The sequence below is a fragment of the Haliotis cracherodii genome, unplaced genomic scaffold, assembly GCF_022045235.1.
Source record: "Haliotis cracherodii isolate W230 unplaced genomic scaffold, xgHalCrac1.p SCAF_4, whole genome shotgun sequence".
Classification (NCBI taxonomy): domain Eukaryota; kingdom Metazoa; phylum Mollusca; class Gastropoda; order Lepetellida; family Haliotidae; genus Haliotis; species Haliotis cracherodii.
The window spans coordinates 14459436-14471662 of record NW_027266297.1 but is presented as its reverse complement, the minus strand read 5'-3'; the positions used below and the strand labels follow the sequence as shown (position 1 = coordinate 14471662).

General features: G+C 37.3%; 1 protein-coding gene across 2 annotated transcripts in view; it reads right to left on the bottom strand.

Annotated features, from left to right (window-relative positions):
- LOC139478240 (grainyhead-like protein 1 homolog) overlaps positions 1–11375 on the bottom strand; it is a 64438-nt gene extending 53063 nt beyond the window's left edge. Inside the window, exon 1 of one of the 2 annotated variants that reach the window (XM_071260653.1) lies at positions 11251–11375. In XM_071260653.1, coding sequence (XP_071116754.1) covers positions 11251–11276 — 26 coding nt within the window. In that variant the 5' untranslated portion in view covers positions 11277–11375. Of the gene's footprint in view, positions 1–3505; positions 3554–11250 lie in introns of those variants that run through there. The other variant, XM_071260655.1, reaches the window with a different exon arrangement.
- Positions 11376–12227: the final 852 nt, after the last annotated feature.

The window sequence follows — 12227 nt, the reverse complement described above, 5'->3', positions numbered from 1 at the left end:
ATGTATGTAAACACATTCATCCAAGTGGCGCTTCTGACTCGTGTTAACAAATGTGACCACTTGACGTTGATATTCGACCAATTGGAGTGTACAACTGAAGTGCCCACCTTGATACGCGATACTTATAACCTGTTGCAGGTGTCTTGCTTCCATAGATTGATTCGACACTTTTACTCGTATCACATTCTGCAATGCGTGTTTGTACACTGTTTTGTAACGACTTCTCGCTGGGACTGCATATTTTTCACTGTTTCTCGACGCCCCTTCACTAGAAGCCAGTAAGGGATACGTCTGATATAGTAGTATATTACATCTGTACTGCATTGTCATCTAGTCATGTCATGTCATTTTACACAGAACCCCTACCATTTAACGAGATCTGTACACTTGGTAATTCGCTAATAATGATTGTGTCGAGTACATTTTGACACAGTTCATGGACGAGGTCTATGTCATGATGACATGTCGTTTAATGCAAAGAACTTGTTGTTTAGTAAGGAAAGTGCGATTTATCTTTTGACGCGTCTTTGCGGGTGAGTGAATAGTGAAACTCACTCATATTTCCATATAAAGAATTAATATAATATGTTAGCACATGTATGTGTGTTGAAGGGCTTGTGTTCAGTGGCGGGTATGCTTTCTTATAAATATAACACCTAACACCAGAGAATAGCCAGTGTCGATTTTTGACAACAGTTTCCATTGGGCATACCATGTTTATTTAAAATGGAATGCATCTATAATTATTATGCATTACTAAGTAAAATGCCCTTTGGAATACATATATGGTATATTTGAGAAATAATAAAATTTGAAGCGAAATATAAACGCATGCACACATCGTTTAGTCCATGCCATGAATATTTAAACCGTTTTAAAGACAACAATATTTTGAGCAGGTGAAAATGTTTGCTACATAAAGCATAATCCATATCCAAAAGATTTTGGCTTGAATAATTCTGCGTAAATATTTGCATGACTCTACTTGTGGTTATTTTCGGAGAAGACTATACTCCTAATGAAAGAGACTGTATCTCGAATACAGCTGTCATCAGTCGTCTTTCTTCGTCATTTTTGGGGTAACATGATGTATAGAATACATGTATGTGTTTGCTTGTTCACAGTTTCACAACATATAGTAATATTTATGTTATCGCAAATACATCTCTAGTGATTCATTTTTTATACTTTATACTTCATTCTGTTCATTTCATACTTGACACTTCAATCTGTTCATTTTATACTTGAAGAATATAAGATTTCATCTCATGGATCAGTATCTCGTTGGCCTCGGATGTAAAGTTAGTCGGTGCCTTGGACTTGTAACCTTTGTCGTTACCAAGCAACTATGTGGCCACGTGACTGACATAACAGTAAAACGTGTATATACATCTTTATCTACTGATATTATATACGTGATCTACCTTAACTTACCGCGGTGTTTAATCATGGTGAGTGAAATAAGTTGAATTACGCTTTGAACACTAATTCAGTTATGCAAGGGGTGGCTGAAAAGTTGTACACCCATAACAGTTTGCATGTACATGTAGTTAGTGAAATGTTCACAGGATAATTTGAAGCACACACACACAATATTCTGACTACAGTAAACTACGGTTATAACGAACTCATAGGGACCACTCATCTTAGTTCGTTATAACCGTAGTTCGTTATAAACAGACATACAGCATATATACAACAAAAGGCAGGGACTAAAAAATAACTTCGTTATATCGGTCAGCTCGTTATAAGCGTGTTCGTTATAACCGTAGTTTACTGTATTTCTGAAGGGATCAAAGTGACTAGGTATTCTGTGTTGATGAAAATGGATAATATTGGCAACCACGCTGTTATCAGGTAACTCCAACACTTTTGACACCATCAGGATGAAACCGTCTACACAAGTGGGATCCTGGCACTCCAGCATCGTTGACAGAAGCGTGTGGACCTTGGGGGGATTATGTTGAGAAACAATTAGCAACTCCATAAATACAGTATATCATAGCCACCCTCTTAACGACATGACTGCTTACACTGGGAGGAATGACTGAAGAAATGCAAGTCTTTGGCGTACACCACAATGGGAAAACTGATACATCAGAGATACAAACCAACTTCCATAGGCTTCTGGCAACATTTACACTGCACGTCGTTTTCCGACTATGCAGTAACATTATTTGTGCAGACAACCAAATCGCCAGTTGTGATCCCTCTTGGTATTTTCTGAATGTGTCTGAATTAATAATATATTGTTAGCAGTAAACTTATGTGCTGTCTAAATAAAATGTTTAACTAATATCACATGACCTCTATATATGATGGTATATATTACGATAGTTTACTGTTATTTATAAACAATGACTGTTCAGCTGAAGAAATGACTCGCCTTTTTGTGTGTTTGTGACGGGTGCCCCCGATGTGCAGGATACGCTCACCTGTCAAGCTTTTAGCAAACACCTGGTATCATTAGTTAAACTGAGAGTGATTCATGATCCCATGCTTATAGTCGTCGGAAACGCACAACGGACTAGTTTTAGCAGAAATCGTTTATGACTCTGTAACTGGTTTTGATAGGGATATTCCGAGTGACTGACTGACTGATTGCTTGAATATTGCAACTGAACTGATACATTTTCAGCTTCATTGAATATTTTGATTCAATTACACATTATGTATGGATATCCCTATTAATAATAACTAATAAATTATAATTAATATTAACATGTATAAAGTAATCGAATCGATTAAAACAAATTTCGAAAATGTTTATGGAAATGAAATGGTTTAACTCTATACAACTAATACAGGTATAAAGGTCAATTATATTAACATCAACAGGCAAAAGGGTGAAGCTATGCTTAGACCACAGACGACATCACAAGGATAACAACGGACTTTTAGTTTTTATTCGTATGGTACAGTCAAACACCGTTGTGTCGAAGTTAAAGGGCCCTATGTAAATTACTCGATTACTGAAGAAGGAATACGCAGGGACAAAGCATTTACTTCGAGATAATCGTTCATTGGACACAATGGTGTTTGACTATATGTGACTTTTAGCAACAGATTTCAATTACAATTAATAAAATGAAGTGATATCAGTTCATTGACTTGGAAAGACATGTTTGGATGCACAGGACCTGTGTCAGCAGTTCCTAGGACGACCTGAAGAGTTACTGTACGTGCGTGCTTGGTTTGAACGCCCCTTTGAACAGTATTTCAGTTACATATATGATCGAGTTATATGTTATAAAATTGATGTTGGAGGAAAGCTCGAAGGGATTCGGGTCTTCGGCATTACCTCTAACACGGTCATAGTGCTGACAAAGCAAGAAAGAATAATCTAAGATTTGAACCCACGAACATAAGTTTCTGGAACGCCTTTGCCACGCAACTCTTCACACCGACTGAGTCTCACGTGTCCGTATGATTTGATAAACATATATTTGCAAATAAATTATTACTCAAAACCATCTATGAATTACTACTGATGACCAATACTTACATGTGTAAGACGTGAAGTGATATCCCATCAAGACGTTCGGGGAGAGCTGTGATAATACGTTTTTGAAGCTCAACACGCCTACATATATTTTATCAGTGAAAAGAAGAAGTGTGTCATCCCTGCAGGGACCCGAACTTGTGCCTTACTTTACATTTAGTCAAACAAATCTAGATAGCCATTAACAGGCAATACATGTATTTCAATTTCCCCAAAATCCAGACACTTACGATCGCTGGGTATATAGAGCCGAAGTATGACGAAGTAGTTTTATGTCGAAAAATAAACAAAAGACGACATATCTGTTTACTTTAGGCAAACACATTTCAATCTTAACTTTGGTATTTGTTAAGTCCTTTCAGACAAGTGATTGATTAAGTGGTGTAATTCTTTTATGTGTTAATGTACACAGGGTGTGTAGTTCTGGGTCGGATTATGAAATGAAGAGAAATACTTTTACAATGGCAACGAAATAATTTCTCACAGTTATATGAATGAGTTAATATTCATATGAGTAAATTTACAACGGTTCAGAGGTAAAGGTTTTATAAATAAAAACTGTTAAAATGACACAAAAAGCCCACCAGGAAAATTAATATTGAGTTGATTTATCATATTATGTAATCTCAATGGATTTCTGTGCATTTCTTCGGTATATAAAACATCTATATCATAGTTTTTTTTAAGTGTATACTTTCTTTTTTCCAGCAGTTTGTGTTGAAGCATTAACTGTTATGGACTCATGAAATGCATGAAATGTTGCAGGTTATTGCAATAATATGATCATAATGTTTTAAAGAGCAGTGTAGTGACATATTCTGAAAGATAAACGGTAAGGTGTTTCAGTAGACATATTGATAACTGAAAACAGATAAATAATTAATTTGATGACATAGACTGTCCGATATTCCGGTTACAAACATAATAAACCACTTGACAGCTGACAAGAAAAGCTTTTGAAGCATTTTTTGGAAAAAATAACACCCCCTTTATTCTCATCTCTTATGAAGAATGAACATGCCCCAAATTCCCAATATCTTGTGTAGAGAACACACAAAATCCTTGGAGGAACTTGACTTTTGAATTGTTTGCATTAATTAAAAAAACCAAAACAATTTCATCCTCATTGAACATTTCAAATCGTCAAAGAAAGTAAGAAATGTTTACTTATGTGACTGAATAAATACAGTATCGTCAATAAAAACGTAAATCATAAATTCTTTTTTTCTTCATGGTATATTCCGTATTCGACGTAATAAGCGCCCACAGCGCTCTCAAGATTAGAAATAGGGCGCTCTTATTAGAATATTATTTAAAGGATAAATTTCGTGGTTTATGCTGACAACCTGAAATGTTTATTTACGACAGATATATTTTTCAAGAATTTAAATGCCCATAATTAAGGGTGCATTTAACACACGAGTGCGTATTATACGCGAATGAATAAGTCTTGTGTACATTGATCAATCGGAAGGGGTGCTAATCGGGATTGTTCACAAGCCAATATATGAGCAAATATCGCCGTGGGCGCGTATTAGAGCGGGGCGCCAAAGGACGTAAAAAGATTGTACTTGTTGTTACCCTGTCAGTCGCTCGGCATCAAGGAGCTAAAACAAGGACTGGTCGGCTCGGAGTCAGTATACTGTGTGTGAGTGGGGTATTCATGTTAAACTGCGGCATGGTATCTCAGTGAGCTAGCACTATAAATCGGCATCAGTCCGGACTAGTACAAGCAGCCACACACACACGCACACACACACGTGTATGCACGTCTCTAGATAAGTGCAATAATCTTGGACGCGACGTTAAACCCTATTTCACCTCACCTCAACATGAACTGCCCGGCGAAAGAATGAATAAAAACAATTTTAAAAAACAACAAAAACTGCCGGGCGAAAGAAACTGTGGCAAAAAAAATACAAACGTTAGCAAAACGTTACTAGACTGAAACAGTCGCCGAAACACTGCTATCAAGAGAGATTAACCATAGTAATATGAAAGAATAGTGTTGTCCTCTTTTGAGAAGTACCGGTATATATCCCGCTAGATTATTCCTATGACACCTTTGCGTCAGACATAACGCGCGTGTACTTAATCAATTACCTTAATGATTACACAGGTGAAGGCTTTATCGTGAGAATTTTGCTACACAATGTCATCAGCGTTATAGAGCTCTTTTCATAACCAATGTGCTACTTTAATCTATCATTAAAGTGTCTATTGCCTTCGACAGCCACCGTGCCACACATATTAACTTACATCTGTCGCACACCTGTCATTTACATGTCAATCAATCACTTAAAAAGTCCCGGTAAAACAAATTAGAATCAATCAAACTTAAAATAGCGGGGAAATTAATTTGGGGTTGTGAAAAAAGGCATTTCGCCTGGAGTGATTCTTACAGAGAAGACATGTGAATATAGCTACGTTCTGTGGGATATAATTACCATGAAACACGAACATGGTTTGAATAACGTGTCTACTCCAAGTAGTAACGAGTACTTTTAGCAGCCACGCCTACCCCCACCCCCCACCCAACCCGTCCCTTACTTCATGAAAAAAAGATGAAAAAAAGAACAAACCATATTTCCTATTTCAGCTCACCAGTGAGTGAGTATACTTTTACGCCACTTTTAGCAATATCATTGCGGGGGACGCCAGAAATGGGCTTCACACATTGTACTCATTTCGGGAATCGAACGCAGATCTTCGGCGTGACGTGCGAACGCTTTATCTACTGGCTACCCCACTGACCTTCTAAAATAAGGTTGGTAGGTAGATTTTATTTTAGTTTCAGTTCCACATTAGGGATTAGGGAAACCGGATACACACATTGCTTTGTCTGTCACAAGACAAATCTATATGCCCGGCGGTCTTTTATTACAGCCTACGTTATCAAAGGAAAGTGGTGTGATAAAGTTACCTTCAGGCCAAATAGATACGTGTATAATGTCTTCAGAGCGTGGAAGGGCTCGGATATTATCCTGCACGTTATCAGATGTGTTTCATCATGGGTTACATATTGTTATTATTTTCTTCAAAAGTGCGAAAACTCAACCTTTTTTAATCGTATCCGACATACTATTGCACTTTGTACAGTCCAGACACACTTCACCGGCCACAGAAATACATCACATGAAATTTGTGGACCCGACAGTGCTGTCTTAATGTTGCATTTAGGTCTGATGTCTCTAAAATCAGTGGAAGGGAATTGGCTATTTGACCATTACTGAACGATATCAGATCATCGATATACATGAAACCTAAGATAAATTGGTTGGCCATATCTTATTTTGATTTTGGCAATCTGAAAAAGAAATTCTGACAAGGAGGGGAGCACAATTTGTGCTCATAGGGATGCCTATTTCTTGCCTAAATGACTAATCCCAAATTTTCACATAGATGTTATTTATCAACGAGGAAGTCCAGCATTTCACACATTGTTTTCTCAGTAAACTTCAGTTGACATTTACTTTCGTTTTTGCCAAATTATCCTTAACCTTTGAAAACAGAGATGTAACTGTATCTATAGTCACCATATTAGGTGCCAAATGCCCCACGAATCAAGGAGTGAGGTTTGCGGGATTGTGGTGTACAAAGTTAAAAAAGCCAATGTTTTGACATAAGTGAACTTGGTTCTTTTTGAAATTGCAAAATAATCACGCAGATCTTTTGAGTCCTTGAGAATCCACGTGGTATTAATTCCACGTGTCCAAAACACTTTTTGTGAATAGAAAGAAAGTCTTTTCTTGATTGTGCTATGGGTTATGGTTACTCTATCAGACAGGGAATTGCTGGACCCATGATATCTCCCTTTGTACAGATTTTAAAGAGCTTTGGAATCCTGTACCCATCCGCTGGTCGCAAGAGGCTGCGACTGTATCGGGTGGCCAGATGCCGTGAATCGTCTCTCATGTTTGTTTGTTTGTGTTTAACGCCGCACTCAGCAATATTCCAGCTATATGGCGGCGGTCTGTAAATAATCGAGTCTGGACCAGACAATCCAGTGATTGATGTCATGTGCGTCGATCCATGCATTTGGGATACAATGACATGCATCAACCACGTCAGCGAGCCTGTCCACACGATCCCGTTAGTCGCCAGAGTCTCAGGCAGGTTTTAGGGCTGGATACAGCACCATTGATAATATATTTGTGTTGCAAAGACTAATACTGAAATACTTATCTAAAGCTAATGGCAGATTTTACTGTTTATTTGTTGATTTTAGAAAGGCCTTTGATTGTGTAAAAAGAAAATTGTTGTGGTATGTCATGTTAAATAAGGGTATACATGGAAAGTTATTTTATGTCATTAAAGATATGTATTTGAAAGTGAAATCGGCTGTAAAGTTATCAAACAGCACAGCAACTTGCTACTTTGAAACGCTAAGTGGTGTACGCCAAGGCTGCACCCTTAGCCCAATATTGTTCTCTTTGCTTATTGTTGAATTAGAATCAATGTTGCAGTCCTTCGGCGAGAGGGCAATATTTGTGAGTCAAGAATCTCTAGACATTTTGTTGTTATTATATGCCGATGATTTGTGCATAATTGATGATACTGTAGTTGGTCTCCAACGAAAACTTAATATCCTTAAATCTTTCTGTACTAAATGGGGTTTAGAAGTTAACCTTAGTAAGAATGAAATTTTAGTTTTCAGAAATGGTGGAAATGGAGGTTTGGAGATGTTAATGTTAATGTATCTACCTATTATAATTATCTTGGTTTTTTATTTTCAAATCGGCTGTGTTGGACGGCTGGTATCAACTCTCTTGTTCAGAAGGCAAATAAGGCTCTGTTCGTTGTTAAGAAATTACAGCATTGTTTGAAGAACATACCCGTACATATACTTTTAAAAATATTTGACAGTCAAATTAAGCCTGTATTATTATATACTTCAGAAATATGGGGCTATTAAAAAATTGCAGCAATTGAAAAATTTCAGATTAAATTCTGTAAATTTACTATTGGAATTGGAAGTCATGTTACAAATGTTACTGCCCTTGGCGAATGTGGTAGATATGGATTATTTATTGATAATCACAGGAGATGTATTAAATATTGGTTGAAATTGTTATCTTTACCCAGTTATAGATACCCTAAGCAATGTTATTTAATGCTGAAATCTTTAGATGAAGTTAATCGCACTACATGGGTGACTTGTGTCAAAAGATTATTATTCAGTTATGGATTTGGCCACGAGTGGATTTCGCAGGAAGTTGGTCATGAGACCCTCTTTATTAGTGCATTTATTCAAAGGTTAAAAGACTGTAACCAACAGGACTGGTATTGTAAAGTTTGTTAAATACGTAAATTATCAATGTATAAGGAATATAAGTCATTGCTAACAGTTGAAAAGTATCTCTGTGAAATCACAAGCCGTCATTATAGACGTATTTTTGTTTGTTAAGAGTTGGCGAGTTGCCACTGATGGTAAATTTAGGTAGAAGAGGCGGTATAGAGTACTGTAATAGGCAGTGCAGATTTTGTAATTTACAGGAAATTGAAGATGAGTTTCATTTTATGCTTGTCAGCCAATGTTACAGATATTTAAGAAATAAGTATTTACCTATTTATTACTCTTCCAATCCTACTTTATTTAAATATAATACACTATTATCTTGTAACCGCACTAGTATTGTAACTAATTGTCTTAAGTATATACTGGAAGCACTTGCAATCCGAAATACTGTCACTTAATACCCTCTGTCATCTGCCTCATACTGTATTTTTCAGTGAGTATTTGTATGTGGGCCTATGGCCTTTATACTGTAATAAAGAATTGAAATTGAAATTGTTAGTCGCCTCTTACGACAAGCATAGTCGCCTTTTACGGCAAGCATGGGTTGCTGATGGAATCAAGTACAAAAGTGGAATTGACATGTGGTCAGGTCTGAGAGTCAACTACTGATGGTACTGCTGCGTTGATTTGAGGTTTTCATCCTCAGCTTCCACACCGGCCTGAGATGTGGTATATTTTTTATTTATTTGTCACTTTGCTAAGTTCTTTGATTCAACAATTAATAAAGTGGTGCTTACACATATAAGACAAACCCTAACAAATAACATCACCATATGACGATTGCATTTATATATCATTATCAGTATTTCATGTAAGAAGCTAACCCTTCACAAAACCGAGGTCTAACGATTGGACTATATTCATCTTTTAAATGCTTAGAACATTCACATCCTTTTATGTTTAGTGTAAAGTTGTAATCATGATGGAAAACACAACCAATGTATCTTTAAAACAGTTTGATTAAATGGCAGCTCAGTTTGGGAGGAAAGCTGAGTGAATGAATGAGTGAGTATGGTTTTACGCCGCTTTCAGCAATATTCCAGCAAATATCACAACGGGGGACACCAGAAATGGGCTTCACACAGGGAGGAAAGTTGAAACTCTCGAGCAAGTGTGCCGACAGACAAAGATAACAGCAGTGATGAATACTCAATTCAACAATGATTATATAAACAGCCATATATGTATTAATAGAAACTTTGTTGATTGAATTTGAAAATATTTACATCACTATGATCATACATACCAATAGATGTATTTGCTCTGATGTTTCCCTGCTCGATCTTTTTTCATCAGCAGGTCAAACGGTAATTGGTTCTACTATGTTTTATCAAAAGTTTTCTTTTCTTTCTCAGATGTCTGAGATTTGCATCACTTGGGCACGCCAGAAACTTATGATTGTGGGTTCGAATCCCGGTTCGTCCCGATTATGTTTCTAGGTTTGTCTGCACCATACCCGTGCTCGTGAGTTTCACCGAAGTGGTAAACATCTTAGACCTGCATCGCTTCAGGCTTTCCTCCCACATTAAACTGACACGCCGTGATATAACTGGAATACTGTTCAAAGCGGCATTAAACCCAACACACTCCTATGTTGTATTATATATAACTGATTAGAACTTCAACAACCAGCCAACAAGCTTTCCCGATCGCTAGTTACATATCATGTAGTTTAAATATTCTGTGTGCAGACTTGCGTCCCTTAGGCGTGTCAGAAACCTATGATCGTAGGTCTGAATACAAGATATGTTTCAAGGTTTCTGACCACTATCCCGTGCCTGTGGGTTTCACCAACGAGCAACATCACTTTCGGCTTCCCTCTGATATCAAACTGACACGCTGTGATATAACTGAAACACCTTAAACTCACTCACTCATCTTTAATATTATGTTTTATATTTAAGACCTCAGTTGGTCGCGAATACCATGTCAATAAGCTTGTGGCAGCACTGTACCACTCGAGGGATCTTTGTAGAAGTCCAATCCTTAAAAAAGCTTCGTAGGTTCGTGAATCGCGTTCATTTCATACAACATACTCGCTGCCAATAGCTGCAAGATTGCTGATGGGTCCTTAAGCAAAATTTACTCATGATTTTCTCATATTTTATAGCATTATTCCGGCCTTGTCGGTGCGGGAATCACCCCGGCTGGACTTCGCACAGTGTATCTGCGTTAGGAATGACGAACGAACGCATTTCAATACTACTTGGGTCATATTTGTTAGGGCCGCAATGCAGCATACTTACTGCCTACAATTACTACATTGTCCGATATTATTGTACGATAAACAACTCCTACTCGTCGTTTATTTCTTAAGTAAACAGACAATGTTCTCTCAAATAAGTGTTTACAAACATGTAAATCTTCAAAATTCATCATAATGGAAAATCTCACCCTCGTTGCGTTAACGATACATTGTGATTCGTAAATACAATTGATAAAGGTTTACCTGCTCATGGCGATGAACATTCGCATTTCTCAAATCTGTGTGTCTGTTTTCCGGAGCCACGTGTACCACAGCGTCAGCGTACGCTTCTCAGTATCACGCCGAATACCCTTGTCAGAGTAGGATTCTGATGCCTCACCTAACCATCATCACAGATCGCCAGCGGGGACTCGAGATTGGCTTTAAAAACTAAGACATTAATCGTTCTTGTTTTATTACCAAAGGGGATGCGATTTCGTCACGGGTGGCATGATACATTATATGTATCGTATGCATCTTGAACAGAGTGAGTACGTATGACGTGACATGCATATTGCAGATTGCACAGGCCGTGACGTCCCCTTTAGCGGCTGTCGTTAAAGGTACAGGGTGTCGATAATCTGCCCTTTGTTTTGAAGTGGTCGCTTGGGTAAGAATAATTTGATATTTTCTTTGATACTAGTTTCAACGTCTTACAAAGCTTCTGAAATATGCCGCTTGTACGAGAAGGGTTCAAGTGCGCCAAATTGGCTAAGAACAAACGAGCTATTAATCCACACTATCAGCAAACATATTTACATAAACTTTCTGCAAATAGATATCTACATATACGTTCTGCAAATAGATGTTTACATACACGTTCTGCAAATGGATATCTGCATACACGTTCTGCAAATAGATATCTGCATACACGTTTTGCAAATAGATATCTACATACACGTTCTGCAAATATATGTCTACATACACTAACTGCAAATAGATATCTGCATAAACGTTCTGCAAATAGATATCTACATACACGTTCTGCAAATAGATATCTGCATACACGTTTTGCAAATAGATATGTACATACACGTTCTGCAAATAGATATCTACATACACGTTCTGCAAATATATATCTGCATACACGTTTTGCAAATAGATATGTACATACACGTTCTGCAAATATATGTCTACATACACTATCTGCAAATAGATATCTGCATACACGTTCTGCAAAT